This window comes from Miniopterus natalensis, chromosome X (assembly GCF_054644295.1).
Source record: "Miniopterus natalensis isolate mMinNat1 chromosome X, mMinNat1.hap1, whole genome shotgun sequence".
Taxonomy (NCBI): domain Eukaryota; kingdom Metazoa; phylum Chordata; class Mammalia; order Chiroptera; family Miniopteridae; genus Miniopterus; species Miniopterus natalensis.
The window spans coordinates 24,167,484-24,183,787 of NC_142103.1; the positions used below are offsets into that span (position 1 = coordinate 24,167,484).

At 37.4% G+C, this 16,304-nt stretch overlaps 2 protein-coding genes across 2 annotated transcripts in view; one reads left to right on the forward strand and one right to left on the reverse strand.

Moving 5' to 3' along the window:
* Nucleotides 1–10,514, reverse strand: part of COL4A5 (collagen type IV alpha 5 chain) — a 211,507-nt gene extending 200,993 nt beyond the window's left edge. The window contains exon 1 of the mRNA XM_087829355.1: nucleotides 10,070–10,514. Within this exon, the coding sequence (XP_087685481.1) occupies nucleotides 10,070–10,150 (81 nt within the window). The 5' untranslated portion in view covers nucleotides 10,151–10,514. The remainder of the gene's footprint in view (nucleotides 1–10,069) is intronic.
* Nucleotides 10,515–11,910: 1,396 nt separating this feature from the next.
* COL4A6 (collagen type IV alpha 6 chain) overlaps nucleotides 11,911–16,304 on the forward strand; it is a 289,590-nt gene continuing 285,196 nt past the window's right edge. The window contains exons 1-2 of the mRNA XM_087813319.1: nucleotides 11,911–12,173; nucleotides 12,389–12,440. Of these exons, the coding sequence (XP_087669445.1) occupies nucleotides 12,163–12,173; nucleotides 12,389–12,440 (63 nt within the window). The 5' untranslated portion in view covers nucleotides 11,911–12,162. The remainder of the gene's footprint in view (nucleotides 12,174–12,388; nucleotides 12,441–16,304) is intronic.

The window sequence follows — 16,304 nt, forward strand, 5'->3', positions numbered from 1 at the left end:
GAGTATGTTATACCATTGCTAAAGCTAGGAAGAGGCAAGTGGAGGAGGTATTAATGGAAGGCAAGCTTCATCTCTTGTCCAAGGGAGAAATGTAGGGGGACACATAGTTCAAAAAATTAAAATTTAAGGCCTTGAGGACTAATGGCCTGGGCAATTACAGTAAAGTTGTTAAAGGATGGTTTGATGGTAAGCTTATCTTTAGAATGAACTCAAGTGACAAGTCACAGGAAGGGGTAATGAAAAGGGCAGTGGGAGTTATTCAACTTTTCAACATGACTTTATTATTCTGTAATATCTGTCATATATAAAATAGAGACTGAGGGAAATCTCATTAGCAGGTTCTAGAGCAATCATTAATTAACTGTGTGACCTTGGACAAGTTATTTAACTACTTTGTGGGCCTCAAATTCCTTGTACATAAAAATGGGAATAGTATTATCTACCTAGCAGGATATAACATGCTAAAAAAAATTAGCTAAATGCTAAAAAAATTAGCTATTCAAGTTTACCTACTGATATAGCCTTTCTAAATGTCAGGGCTTATTGCACATGTCAAAGACTAAAAATACTGATGGCCTTTAACCCACTAAGACCCTAATGAAGGAGGCAGCACTAAAAAAATAATATAAAATATGGAATAAAAAAGTGTTCATGGCAGTATTTCTTACAATGGCTTAAAGAACTTGAAATTAAAATATGCATTATTCTATAAAAGTGAACAGGTAAATTAACTGTGCTGTGTATAAATATAAATTATATGTAATAATTTAAAATATTTTAAAACTAATAATTCTAATAACATGAAAAAATGATTCATAAGTGAAAAACATTAAAATATAAAAATGTATGTAGACTAATCCTGGTTTTTATTTTAACTAATTTACTTTTTATTTTAGTTTTTTTAGTAAGAAGGTAAATTTTAATGTATTTTGCATGTGAATGGTCCAAACACGAATTAAAAGACAGACTGTCAGATTAGATAAAATAAAACACAGCTGTTTGCTTCTTTGCTGATCTCAACAAGCTGATTCTGAAATTCGTATGAAAATAAACCACTAGAATAGAAAAAACAATTCTGTAAAATTTTTAAAAAGTTGGAAAACTCATAGTACCTGATTTTACCACTTAATATAAAACTACAGTAATCAAGACAGGATGGTATTGGTGAAACAATAGAGCATAGATCAATATAACATAAAAGAGTCAGAAATAAACTGGCAAAAATACAACCAATGCATTTTTATAAAGTTGCAAAGGGAATTCAATGTAGAAAGTATTCTTTTCAACAAATGGCACTGGAAGAATGAGATGTCCATATGCAAAAAGCAAACAAACAATTAACCTAGACACATAGGCACATATCTCTTATCTTATAAAAAGGTTAACTCAAAATGAATTGTGGACCTAAATGCAAAACCTGAAAATATAAAACTTCTAGAAGAAAACATAGGAGAAAATTTGCCTCATCTTGGGTTTGACAAAGTAGGACACTCAAAGCATTGCATAAAAGAAAAAAAAAATTGATAAATTAGAATTTATCAAAATTTAAAACATTTGGTCTGCAAAAGATATTCTTTAAGAGGATGAAAAGATAAGCCACAGACTTGGAAAAATATATTCAAATCAAATACCTGATAAAGGTCTTTTATAGAGGATACAAAAAGAACTCTTAAAACTGAGTAATAAGAAAACAAATAACCTGATTTTTTTTAAATCTTTATTGTTGAAAGCACTACAGGTGTCCCATTTTTCCCCCACAATTGACTCCCTCCACCTCGCTCCCACTCCCTCCCCAGGCCTTCACCCCATCATTGTCTGTGTCCACAGGTTATGCATATATGCATATAACTTCTTGGTTAATCTCCTCCCACCTTCCACCCCCTTTCCCTCTTCCCTCTGAAATATGATCATCTGTTGCATGTGTCACTGTCTCTGGATCCATTTAGTTTGTCAGATTCTTTTGTTCATTAGCTTCTTCTTAAAGAAGACCTTCAACATTTCATCTAGTACTGATCTACTGGTGATGAACTCCTTTAGCTTTTCCTTGTCTGAGAAGCTCTTTATCTGACCTTCAATTCTAAATGGTAGCTTTGCTGAGTAATCTTGGTTGTAGGTTCTTGTTTTTCATCACTTTGAGTATTTCTTGCCACTCCCTTCTGGCCTGCAAGGTTTCTGTTGAGAAATCAGCTGACAGTGCTCCCTTGTAGGTAACTAATTGCTTTTCTCTTGTTGCTTTTAAGATTCTCTCTTTGTCTTTAACCTTTGACATTTTAATTCTGATGTGTCTTGCTGTGGGCCTCTTTGGATTCCTCTTGTTTGGGACTCTCTGTGTTTCCTGGATTTGTAAGTCTATTTCTTTCCCCAGGTAGGGGAAGTTTTCTGTCATTATTTTTTCAAATAGGTTTTAATTTCTTGCTCTCTTTCTCCTCCTTCTGGCACCCTAATAATAAGAATGTTGGGTCTCTTGAAGTTGTCCCAGAGGCTCCTTATACTATCTTCATATTTCTGGCTTCTTTTTTCTTTTTGCTCTTCTGGTTGTTTTTTTTGTTTGTTTGTTTCCTCATGTTCCAAATTGCTGATTTGATTCTCAGTGTCCTCTACTTTACTGTTGACTCCCTGTAAATTAGTCTTCATTTCTGTTTGTGTAGCCTTAGGTATTTTATTAGGTCATCCATGGTCTCACTTGTTTTCGTAATAGTCTTACTAATATCCTTGAGCACCCTTATAACCAAAATTCTGAACTCTGTATCTGTTAGCTTGCTTGGTTCTATTTCATTTAGTTCCTATTCTGGAGATTTCTTCTGTTCTTTCCTTTGTGACATGTTTCATTGCCTCCACATTTTGGCTGCTCCCAGTGTGTGTTTCTATGTATTGGGTAGAGCTGCTATGTCTCCTGGAATTTGTAAAGCGGCTTTGTGTAGTAGGTGTCTTGTGGGGGCCAGTGGCTCAGCCTCCCCAGTCACCTGAGCTGGGCTGTCTAGGTGCTCCCCTGTGTGGGCTGTGTGCACTGTCTTGTTGTAGTTGAGCCTTGGCTGCTGTTGGCATCACTGGGAGGAATTGACCCCCAGGCCAACTGGCTGTGCGAACCAGCTGCAACTATAGTCAAAGAGCTGCTGTGTTGGAGACACCCCTATGGAGCAGAATTTACTTCAGTGGAGCTTTGGTGTTCACGAAGGGCGCCCCTTGAGTGTGTCACTCGTGGATGTGGTAGGGTTGTAACCCAGTGTGGTCAAGTCTGACTACCGGGTGCGCTGTCTCGGGGGCCTCCCAGGAGATGCAAAGTCAGCCTCTGCCAGTGCCTTGCCCAGGGCCACCCAGCATGAGCTACACAGCAAACTGTAGTTGGCTGCTACTTGTGCTGGGCTTGGAGGTGCCCAGGAGAGGCCAAGCTATGAGCTGGTGCAGCTGCTGCTAGTGCCAGGCCTGGGGCCACTTATCAAGCCATATGGGGCAGCTGCTGCTTGTTTAAGAGATTTTAGGAAAGTCCTAAACACGAGACTCAAGAGGCCATGTGCATAGAAAAGCCCCTGGAAATGGCTTGGGTGAGCTTGAAGACAGGGAGGGGTGAGTCTCCAGGAATCACAGGGCGGGGCCAAAGGTGTGAGTCAGGTGCTGGAGATTCAAATATGGCGCCTGCCTGCCGGCTCTGTGTGGGGAACGCTCGCCAAAGGAGCAATGGCCTCTGCCAGCTCTTCTGCCTCAGAGAAAGCTGCCCCTCAACCCCTCGCCCCAATTTCAGGCAAGTTAGTTCCTCCCCAAGTGTCCCAGATTCCTTTCAAGCTGCTGCCCACCGCTGGGGCTCAGAGGTAGCGTGTCTGAATGAGTCCGTGCCCCGGCCCTTTAAGAGAAAAGCCTGGGGCTCCTGCAGCCTCTGCGTCCTACAGCGATAGTCCCCACTGGTTTTTATAGCGCAAAATTATGGGGACTTCTCTTCCTGGTTCTGGAGCTCTAAGCTAGGAGCCTGATGTGGGGCTTGGACCTCTCACTCCCCGGGAAACCTCCGCCACCGATATATCCCTCCCGGGTTTAAACCGCGGTACTGGGTGTGGGCCCACGCCTAGTCTCCGGGATTCAGACCCAATCCTCCCATGTCTCTGTCCCTCCTACCGGTCTGGGTGCTCCTTCAGTTCCCTGGTTGTATGGCTTCTGTTCAGCTAGATTTCAGGAGGTTCTGACTGATGGTTGTTCTGTATTTTAGTTGTAATTTTGATGTGGTTGTGGCAGGCGACGGGTACAGCTGTTACCTATGCCGCCATCTTGTTTCTCCCTGATTTTTTTTTAAATGAGAAAAAGATTTGAATATACACCTCACTAAAGAATATATGAAGATTACTCTCTTCTATGGAATGGGGAAAATATTAACTTTACTAGAGAGAAACCTTGCAGATACCACCTTAACCAAATGATCAAGGTAATATGACCAGCAATGTCACCAATTTACTTTTTAAAAAGATTAGATATATAAGAAGGAAAATCAAAAAACCTGTAAAAGAGGTATTTCTGTGCTATTGGCAGCATTGTAGACAGATTATTGTCTTTGTAATGTTTTATATCTTCAAAATTTCCATTGATCATGTATTACTTTTGTTATCAGACCAAATCAACATGTAAATTGGTTGAATGAATGAACAAATATACAGTTATTGCCTCCAGAGATTCTATAATTAATAAGGAGAACAGATAAATTCTCACAAAACAAAATTCTTTTAGGACAAAATGCATTTAGATACTAGAGAGGAAGAGGCTAAATGTTACAAATGTTCAAAAGGTAAAATTAGCAACTGATATAATAGTAAAAAAAAAACTTTCACAGAGAGACTATATTTATTCTCACTAGCATAAAGACAGGGACCCTATCTATCTTTTAGTTTTATCCACTGTGTCTAGCACAAAATGATTTTGTGGACAGTACATATCCATGAACAACATAAATAAAATTCTTAAGTACTTATAAGTTGCTAAATAAACATCTGTTGAATGAATGTAAGCATTACACTGAAATTGAGCAAATATTTCGATCCATAGGATTTTAATAAAGATGGAGAGCCAAAATATGTATGCAGTGCTCAAGAAATTTTAAGAAAGCTCATCTAGGCTAGAATGGAGTGTGTATATTTTAAAATGTAATGAAAAATAAGGTTACATGAAGGGAAAGATCATGATAGTCCTTGAAAATCCGACAGAGAATTTGAGAGTTAATACAATAACAAAGCGTGAGTCAATAAATAATTTGTAATGGCAATAATGAAAACTAAAATTTATTGAGCATTTACTATGTGCTAAGTACTATTTTAATGCTTTACATAACTTCTCTCATTTTATCCTCAAAAGAATCTGTCAGGTATGTACAACTGGTCCCCTTTTGCCAATGAGGAAATTAAGGCTCAGAGTGTACTACTTGGCTGAAGGTTATGCATCTCCCAGTCAAATTGCAGGTCTAATTCCAGAGGCCAAGCTCTTAAAGACGCTGTATGAGACCTCTACAAAATCCACAAAACATGTCTGAGGAGTGATACCAGAAAGCAGTGAGATCCCATGACATCAAAAATGTATGTTTATTCTGTGATCTTGGACTGGAATCAGTGGTATCAGTACAAGTTCATGTTTTTAGCAAGCAGGCACACACACATATATGTATACAAAGATGAAATTTTTAAAAATATAGAAGTCTCTATGTGTCTGTGTACATATACTTATATTTTCTAGTTTTGTCTGCTGAAAAGGCCTAAAAGTAATGACATCCCAGTAGCAATGAGCATTCTTAACTACCCATATCCTGATCTCTAAATAACATCACCCAATTAAAAGAATCAGAGCTCCTTGGAGAAAATGCTGATTCCAGGGCTGGGACAGGGAAAGTACAAAATGATCCCGGAACCTCTTGTGGTGCCAGAATTTAAGGGAATGCTCAAAATATGATGGAGATACATTGAAAGGACACAGGAGCCAAATGAAAAGGGCTTCTATTGGCCAAATCTGGGATAACTTCAGCAAAAAAAAAAAAAAAAAGTAAAAATAGCGTAAGCCATTATAACACATAGAATAAACAAATATCCATAAATCATGCTACTATAAATAAATAACTGAATAAATAGCAGAGAAGGTAAAATTGTTTGTTACATTTAAAATTCAATTTCAAAATGCAGAAAATGTTGAAAACTGAAAATCACCATTTAGCAATTATCACAGTAATAATTATTCAGACCAGAATCCTCAATAGATGCTAAAATTAGCAGGTGAAAGCTTGATGAGACAGGATATTTACACTGTCTCACAATATCGCCCCACATAGTCTCAAGATTTGCTCACTTTGTAACTACAAAGGGAAAAAAACAGTGACTTTACACTGGATAAACCTGGCAGACACAGCCTTAACCAAGTTATCATAGTTAACCTCAAGGTAAAGAGTTTCATGTGTTGCATATACAAACACCAAAAGCCAAATAAAAACACAGGAGAAATTATATAGGCACGCTTACATAGTCTCAGAACAGATACATATATAAACATATGCACAAAACTATATATAGATAGTTGACTGGATAGAGTTGGATATGATGGGTAGGTAAATTTGTAAAAACAACAAAAATGAATTGAGCATCTTAAGCAAACATACCCTGTTTCATCACAATAGACATACACCTGAAAAGTTCAGTATATTTAAATTTATTATGAAAACTGACTAATTAAAAAAAAAACAACAATAAGGCAAATCATTCTCTAGAATAACCATCTACCACAAATTAAATTTGTTTTATAAATCTAACTTTTAATATATGTGATTGTTTAGAATCATACAACCTGCAATAAGCAATTGCTTTCTAGGTTGCTTTTAAATGATATCTGTTTACATGCACATGCATATAGAGATCAAACTCTGATCTTTTTATTCTAAGCCAAAGCTATTTCCATTATACCTGCTGCTTCTCCTAACATCAGCAGGAAGGGACATAATCCCCATTTTATCATTTCCATTTCACCTCCCATGTCTTTCCCTCCCCCACCCCCCAAAAGTGGCAGAGATCCAAACACTCTGAACAGCAAATAAATCTCTATAGAGCATGTACAAAGGAGGCAGTATAGGACAGTTGTTAAGGGTAAAGAAACTGGAATAAAACTGCCTAGATTCAAATTTCCAGCTCTACAACTTATTACCTATGTGATTTTCAGCAAGTTACTTAACCTCTATGATCTGTAGCTTCTTGATCTGTAAAGTGGAGATATCAATGATATATATCTCATAGGTCTTTTGTGAAAATTAAAGATGATCATGTATATCAGCATATTAGCACAGTGCCTGGTACATTGTAAACATTCAAAAATGTAAGTTATGATAACAATACTGACAAATGCTCTCTATGGAGCAGTATACTTCTCAGAGGAAAAACTGTTTGATGGCCATGAATCACACTGCAACCTTTAATGAGTTGTTGCCTCTGATCACAAGGGAGATAATACATTTAAATTAGAGAGAACTATCTACTCTACTGAACACACACATACACGTAAAACTTAACATTTGCACAGTAGGAGTCATGTAATTTTACGCACCATATCCATAAAGTAGGAGTGCACATCCTACTGACAGTGAGTCAGTACAGGTATAATTACCATTACATAAAAATACGTTATTTCCATCCCTAGAAATGACTTTTCCCACCTAAAGTTACCTTTTTCTCTTACTGCTAACCTTTCAGCATAAGGGTTACTTTATTCCACTTAATATACATTCTACCTAAAAAAAAAAAAAGTCCACATATTTGTGACATCCCAATTTGGCATGACTTCAAAGATAAAGAAATCACTTAACTGTGAAAAATTAAAGCAATTTAAGTAGCATTGTTCTTCCTGATATAAAAGTCCCAATATTAGACTACTTCAGTCAAAAACGAACCCCACTACCATCCAGATTACTCTGGATAAGGTCACCAATATCCCCAGTACTAGTATGGAGAGCAGATACCATTCATATCTTTGAAATGATTAAAACATTCATCTAACTATGATATTGATGCATGAAACAGAAAAAACAAACCCCTGGTTTTATTAAAGGTACAATATCTTAATGATAGAGAAATGTAATATAAAATGGTCTTTAAAAATTATATAGGATGAAAAAGGAAAAAGAAAAAAAAAAAAACTTCATGGTGTCTTCTGTAATTTCTTCACGAACACTTAATCTTTAAAAATTCCAAGAAAATAGGCTTGTTACTAAGCTTTATCAACCATAAAAAGAAATCACATTTTAATACAATTTGATTTAATATAAATTAATGTATAGTATTTCTGTACATACCTATATGATTGGTATCTGGTGCACATTTATTAATAGCAATGTCAAAGGAAAAAAACTGAAATATTTAATCAGATATCTACAAAATCTTTGCTCCTGGGCCAAATGCCGTAAGCAGTAAGCACCTAGAAGATATTTTTAGAAGCAACTATTTTCAACAACACAATTGTACTTTTATCCAAGAGTCTGTAGCACTATTGAGTGATTAAACCTTACCCCATTAAGATGTTCTAAATCCAAAAAGCAACTTTAAGTCATCTATTTCGATGGAGGGTAAATTATGGCAAATATAATTTAAAATATTTGCTACACATGGCTTTTAAACAGATGTGCTATCATAATTATGGTGTGTTTATAAGTAATATGAAAGTTAGCTTTCGTACCTTAAGAACACACTTTCTGGAAGATAGAAGGAGCGTAATGTAATGTGTGGCATGCTGAGTCTATAGAGAAGCTAGACAGCTAACTTAAAAGTGGACCCAGATAAACTATAATGTATAAAGAATTGATAGTCACTCAACTATGTGAAGGCCTAAGCCATGATCTCATACTGAAGTGTTTTTAAAACCACCTGTTATGATCACTTATACATAACTTGAAATAATTTGACACATACTTTCTTCTTTTCTTCAACCTTTTTTTCCTAAACCATCCACCACCCCCTACCCTCATCCAAGGCAATCAGTCTTATTAGTTTCTTGAATATTCTTACAGAGATATTTTACTTTCTGAATTCTTTAGAGGTTAAGTGAAACTAAGGATGATGGGCTTTAGGCTGGAGAACTATTCTCTGGCAAAGCCATCATTCCTTTACATCTGCCTCTCATACCCAGGACAGTGGGTGGGACTAGCCAGATACACTTCTAGATTTATTAAGGTTTTAATTCTACATTCCTAAAACAGAGTGGAAGTTTTTGCTCTGTCATTTCACACGTGTATCCTCCTCCACTCTTTTAAATCAGAACACTCATTCTGATTTAAAAGTTGAAAAAACATAACTTTTCCTTTAAATAGGTGATGGGCAACTTCTCAGTTTTTTCAGGTGCCTTAGAAAGTTAAAAAAAAAAAAAAAAAAAAAAAGGGTAAACAGAACCCCAGAACTTAAAAAAAAAAAAAAAAAAAAGCAAAAGCCTCAAAAGACCCGAAGCCTGAGGCGATAGTCTTTACTTCTTTCTTCCTGGTATGTTACCTGAGCATTTGCAAAAAGGATGGCAAAGGGGGAATGCAGTCTCTACGGAGGTTTTACTGACCAAAGGTTAAGGTAGGTTCAAATTGCTTAAGGAAAGGGGAAAAGGGAAAAACTTCATGGGAGCCCTTAACACTTTGATGGAAGCTCGAAATTAGAAAAGCCAAAATATCAAACTATAGACAAAGTTTAAAGAGTGCGTGGGTTGGGTACAGCTAGTGAAACGGTTAGCCGGCAGGCAGGCAGGGAAACACCCAAGGGCTAACTGTGGGGAGGAAAGTTTTAAAACCTACCAGAGCCTAGTGATCTATTAGCCTGAGTTCCCCGCCCCAGGCTCTGCTCTGTTCCCCGGAGTAGCTAGTTGCAGGAAAGCAAGCAGCCCTATTTTTAAACACTTAAACCTCTCCCTTGAATTTCAGAAGGCTTGAGTTACCAGGGTTAAATTTAAATGTTTCTCCCTAAACAAGTGAAGGCAAATTTGAATTCCCTAGCCAAGGCCAAAGGTAAAAGAAAGGAAGGGAACAAAAAGTGATTTCAGCTTGAGAGTAAGGTGATGGGGTGGGGGTGGGAGGGTAGAAGGAAGGACTTACCGCAGCCTCTGCAGGCTGCCCCCAAAGACACAGGGCCAGTAAGAACAAGCCGGCTGCCAGGCTGACTCCACGCAGTTTCATTCTTCTCCGGCTCCCGCAGCTCCTTCAGCACCCACACGAAATCCCTGGCTGGCTCTGACCAATTGACATAATCTTGAGGGTTTATTACACGACAGCTAGAGCCGGACAGGGAAAGCGAGGTGCCCCAATTGTGCAGGTCGGCTTGGGTGAGGAGAAGGAAGCTTTTTTAGAGTGGAGGGGGAAAAAGAAAAAGAAGCAAAAGAAGCTATTCTTTCCTCCCTCCCCCTCCCCTCCCCAAAGCCGGTCTCTCGGGAGCACTTTTCCCTTCCGTCCAGACTTGTAAACTTTTTCCTCACGCAAATCCCACAGATCTACTTTCTTCCCTCTCTTCCCTCGCACGCCCCCTCCCCATCAGCACTGGGGAATTTGAGGATCACTCCGCCACAGTTTTAGACTGCACCAGCAACCTGCGAGGGAGTGACGCTCAGTTATCTGGGGGAGGGAAACTCCCAGACCAGATGACTGACCACTGTGAGTGCAACCGGGAAGCTTTTCTATTCGTTCACTTGCACTTTCCGTTGATGCTACTCTTCCCTTCCCAGTTCCACTCTCATTGGTGTAAGCACACAAGCCAATTAGAAATAGACCTGAGCTGGGACTACTTTTTTTAGCGGAAGGAAGTAGGACGAACTTTTTTATTGTTAATGATTAGAAAGAATTTTGGTCGCTGCTTCTTGGGCTGCTGGTGTTCTTTCTCTTCCACCTGCTCGCAGGAAACAGTTTGCACATACAACAGAATATGTGAAAATATTAGAAATATGTAAATATATTTGTATAAGTAAATATATGCTTATAACCAAAGAATTAAGAAAATAAACATACGTATATCTGTGTGAAGACTTTATTGAGGGTTATATGCATATGAGATTTGGGAGCATTCAGTAGATATTAGTAATTATTATATGGTTGAATGTTATTGTAATACTGTCATATCATTTTATTTAGCTACATTGAATGTCATAATTAATATTTACCTCTTATTTTGAACTAACTTTAAAGTTATTCACTCTCATTGTGTTTCAGAGGGATTTAGTACAGAGAATTAAATAGCTGTCATGCAATTTTCCTTAAAAGTAACACAAACACCTAACTAGAAATATATATTGACTTGATGGCGGTTGTATAGATATCTCCTAAAAAGACCTGAATATTACTTTTATAATTTTGATATGTAGATTTTTTTTAAGTACCAACAGGTCCAGAAAATAATTTATGTGAATTCCTTGGCGGGTCTTATAGGGATTTACTGAAGAATTCTTCAGAACATTTTTGTTATCTCAGACCCTAGAATTTACCACTTTAGAGCCTTTCAAGGCTTTGGAGCTATTTCATGGGGCCCCACTCACCCTTAGGTTCTACTCAGTTTAGGATAGATTTATAACTTCAGGAACCATCAACAGCAGCACCATCGCCACCACCACTACCTCCCAAGAGCTTAGTATACAATCTATTACAGTGAGTGTTGTATGCATTTGGGCAAGTCTGAAAGCGCACCTTGGGGCCCACTTGTCTATATAAGAGTTCTGTGCCTTAATCTATAAATATGTTATGTTGTAACAGTTAATAGTGCTTCATGGAAGTGTGTGATGCATAACTGCTTACATCTTAAAGTATAGTTCTCTATGGGTTGTACATGAAGCTGTGGAGATGCGTGGGAACGCTGTGTGTAGAAGTGCCTGAAAGTGAGAAAGACTACTGGCTGCCTAAGGTAGGGTGGATGATTGGCAGCACACAGCCCTGCCCCCTTCCCCTCCTTTCCTTCCTCGGCTGGTGCAGGGAACTATCTTTTGAGTGCGACAAGTTGTAGCGGGCACCGCTGAGGGTGTTTCCCTTTGGGGCATTTCTTATCTAGGAGCTGAATTTAGTTTCTTCCAAAGTGAGCCACTTTGCCCCCCTACCCTGCCCTCCTGAATAAGGAAGCAGCCTCCAAGCATCAGCGGAGCCCCAATGAGCTCGGGCCGCGGAGCCGCTTAGCAGTCTCCCGAGACCCTGCTCTGGAGCAAGCGGAAAGCATGCACCCTGGGTGAGCTGTTGCTGCCCGGACCTCCCCTCCTCTTTCCTACTTTGAATTATTTTACCGAACCGGGACTATACATACTTGAACTCTGTCATTGTAGAGAAAGTGGGGCCAGGCAGAAAAAAAAAGGGGGGGGAGGAGAGGGGGTAAGGGGTCCATGGACAAACGCAAGACCCCGGAGCTGAGAGAGCCCATGTTACTCACCCTCCCTCCCGTTTCAGGTTGTGGCTACTCCTGGTTGCGTTCTGCCTGAGCAAGAAACTTGCAGGAGCGGTAAGTCTCGTCTCCCTACCCCTTTCCCTCCTCTTCCTTTGACCCCTACTCCATCCCACCTCTTATGTTTGTGTTAGGGGGGTTACAGAGGGTTGTCCAGCAAAACAGAGGTTACATCACTCTCATTTCTAGTGGAGGTAAATGGGGTTCTTAGAGAGGAATAGCACAGTGTCAGGTTAATGCCTTTGGGAATCAGGCATATTTCTCTCCCAAAACCTTGTAACAGATTGGGAAATTAAAAGTAGAAGACATAAAACATACATTTCTGAGCCTTTACTGCACGACTTGAGATGACTGTTATCTGATTCCTTTCTCTGCATCAATCTCCAAGACGGAAAATGTAATTTTCCCGGGTCTACAAGAATGAGAATTTGGCACACAAGTTTGAGGGGAAGGAGAGCCCCTTGAAAGTGCTGTGAATGTTGTGGGAGCTGAGCTTAAGTATTTGTTTGTGAATCCTTTGACAGTACAAGTTGACAACATCTGGATTCTTTAACTACCTGAACTGAACTGATACCACTAAATAATGTCCAATATCTGCCTGATGTTTCCTTTTACTCTTTTTCGTTTCATCAGAAAATTAAAGTGGTTAGAATAGAAAAAAAAATGTTAAAGTTAACATTTAATAGGCTGTTTAGATATCTTACATAAATTCAACGAGTGACTGCAGGCAAAGGAATTTCTGTAGATATTTGGTCAAGAAAATTTTAATGGATCCCAGAAAGTAGTGAGACCTCTAATGGAGTTACTAGGATAATTTACCAAGTGTGGAGTGATCCGAATAATCAGAGATGCTGCAGTTTTCCAGTCTCACTAGCTATTTATGCTGACAGAAATAAAATTAACTGTTGAGTTCAAATATGAAGTTGTTCAACTATTGACTACTATTTCACTGCTCTATTTTTAAAAAAATACACCTTTTAATAACAGCCAGTCATACACTATATAGATGACAAATGAATATATATTCCAAATATTTACTTTGTGGGTTTTGACAATTTTAACTGATTGGCCCTAATTTAAATATTTTAAATCCTATTTATAAAGCCATACTTAATTCAACGCGTTAAAATTACCTAATACCTATATGGAAAAAATGGATTACATTGTCCTGGCATATGTCTTTAAGAAAATATCAGAATGATGCGAAATGATTTCTCTTATGAAAAGAGGATGATGCCAGAAATCTTGAATTTTAACATTTTGTGACCTCTTAACTCAGAACGTCAGCTCTTATGTAAGTAAATTCTACACATTGTAAGTAGAAGTGTTGATCTAGGGTTCTGCATACTTCTCCATCTGATTCTTCCAGCATACAAGTTTAGTTATATGTTACCTTGAGTCCCAAAACTATGTTTATTGAAAATGCCAGGTTTTGATTAGTTAACAATTTGTCCAGGAATCTTGCCACTTGTAAAATGTCATGTTTGGGCAGAATACCCTCCAACGAAACCTTTATTTTCAGACTCTGATCATATTCAGTGTAGTTTTGGGAAAAGCATTAACAAATCAATCTATACAGCTGGAGACTTCCCAAACACTGCATCCTATCACTTAATATCCTTAAAAGTCAGCAGAGGATGATGCCTTCAATTCTTAGAAGCATTGAAGGGTGTCTCTAAAATCATGCACTGCTTTGGTGAACTTTTTTATTCATTGTTCTACAGTGTCATCTGCTATGTTAGTGTGGTCCTCTCTCGTAAGACTAAAATAAACCTTGAGATTCAATGACAGTACTTTCTTAGCTTAAGTCCAGCACTGCTACCTTTACTTATTGTTTACTTTTGCATAATAGCTTTGACATTGTAAAGTGTGTGTGTGTTTTTTTAATTTTTTGAGAAATGGAAGATAAAGAGAAGAGTCACAGGGTAAGTTCTCAGAAGGTGACTTTTCTGAGGGGAAGTTTTTATTTTTCTTTGTTCTCTTTATACTGGATTCTCATCTATATTGGCTATTTCTCATCATCTACTCTAAATTCCAGTTTATCTTCTGGGTTTGTAATATTTTTCACCTTTCAGATAGTGTTAGACATTTGAATTATTTGTACCTCGTTTGACTAATATTAAAAAATGACTATTATAAATAGATCAACAAGAACTGTGTTGTGCTTCACTATGAGAAAGTGTCTTCACTGTGAGAGTTAAGTTGCCAATAATGGAATATTGGTGAGCATTTAAGATAGCATCATTTAGGTGCTTTTGAGTTCTTTCTTTGTCTGAGTTCATAAAGTAATGCTTTTTATTAAAAAGATGGAAAGCTAAATGTTAAAACCCAGGAATAATGAATGCATTTCCATTAAATTTCTTTTAAAGGAGTGATGATCTTTATTCAGGTGAAATATTTGCACAATTTATCTGAATGTGATAGAGTTTAGGATTTCAGAATATCTGTAAATATTTTTAGTTATTAAGTGCCTAAGACACAGCATACAAAAGTGTATCTAAACAGTCTCTCTAACTCTCTAGAAGTTTACTTTCTTAGACAATGGTAGTCATTGAGTTCCTTTAAAAATAGGATACTTAATGATAAATAATTATCTACATGTGCATACATTGAGTTAGAAAAAAGACTAGAAAGACCCGTATCTCACTATAGGTCAACACGTCTAGGAGTTAAAAATGTGTCCCAAATTAGCTAGGGTCCTTATGTTTTCTTCCCAATTTTCCCCAAATCTGCTTTCAGGAAAGGCACTAATACAACCAAGCATCTTTAAAAGTCATAGCATACTGGGGGAGTTATGTATGGGGAGAACAGGCAAAGGTGTGAAAATATGCATCAATTGTCCCTTTTGCAAAGAGCATAGGTAAAATGCAGTTAGCCACATTCAAATCAAGTCCAAATTGAAATACCAACTTTTTTTCTTAAAATCGTAACTTGCCCACATTGATTCTTTCAACTGTGATTTTCTGTGGTAATTGCAGTCATCAAAGTATGAATTGAGTGTTAAGGTTTTCCAGAAGTGGAGAAAATCCCTTCCTACTATTAGGATTAAGAGCATTTGCCTTATTGGGGGCTATGTCTCTATTCATTTTTTCTTTTAAAAACAACTTCATTAAGATATAATTTACATACCATAAATTCACCCATTTTATGTATACAACTCATTTATTTATAGTACGTTTAACAAGCTATGCATCTATAACGATATCCAGTTTTAGAACATTGTCATCACCCTAGTAACATCCTTCATATCCATTTACAGTTAATCCCCGTTCCCACCCACAACCCCAGGCAAAAATGAATCTACTTTTCTATCTCTATAGGCTTGTCTTTTCTGAACATTTCATATAAGTAGAATCATATAATATGTAATCTTTTGTGTTTGGCATATTTCACTTAGCATAATGCTTTTGAAATTCATTCATGTTGTAGCACGTATCAGTATTTTACTCTCTTTTTGTAGGTATTTCATTATGGATATACTACATTTTATGTATGCATTCACAGTTAATGGACATTTGGGCTCTTTCCATTTGGGGCTATTATGAATAATGATTATTTGAACATTAATCTACACATTTTTGTATGGTCATATATTTTATTTCTCTTGAGTAGATATTTAAGAATGGAATCACTGGGTCTTTTGGAAAAAATTATATTTAACATTTTAAGAAACTACAAGACAGTTTTCTAAAGTGACTGTACTACTTCACATTTCCATCAGCAATCTTTAAGAATCCCTGTTTCTCCACGTCCTTTGTCAACAGTTGTCATTGTGTGGTTTTGATCATAGCCATCCTGGTGGATATGAAATAGTATCTCAATGTGTCTTTTATTTGCATTTCCCTAATGACTAGTGGTCTTAAGCATCTTTTCAAGTGCTTATTATCCACTTACACATTTTCTTTGGAGAAATGTCCATTC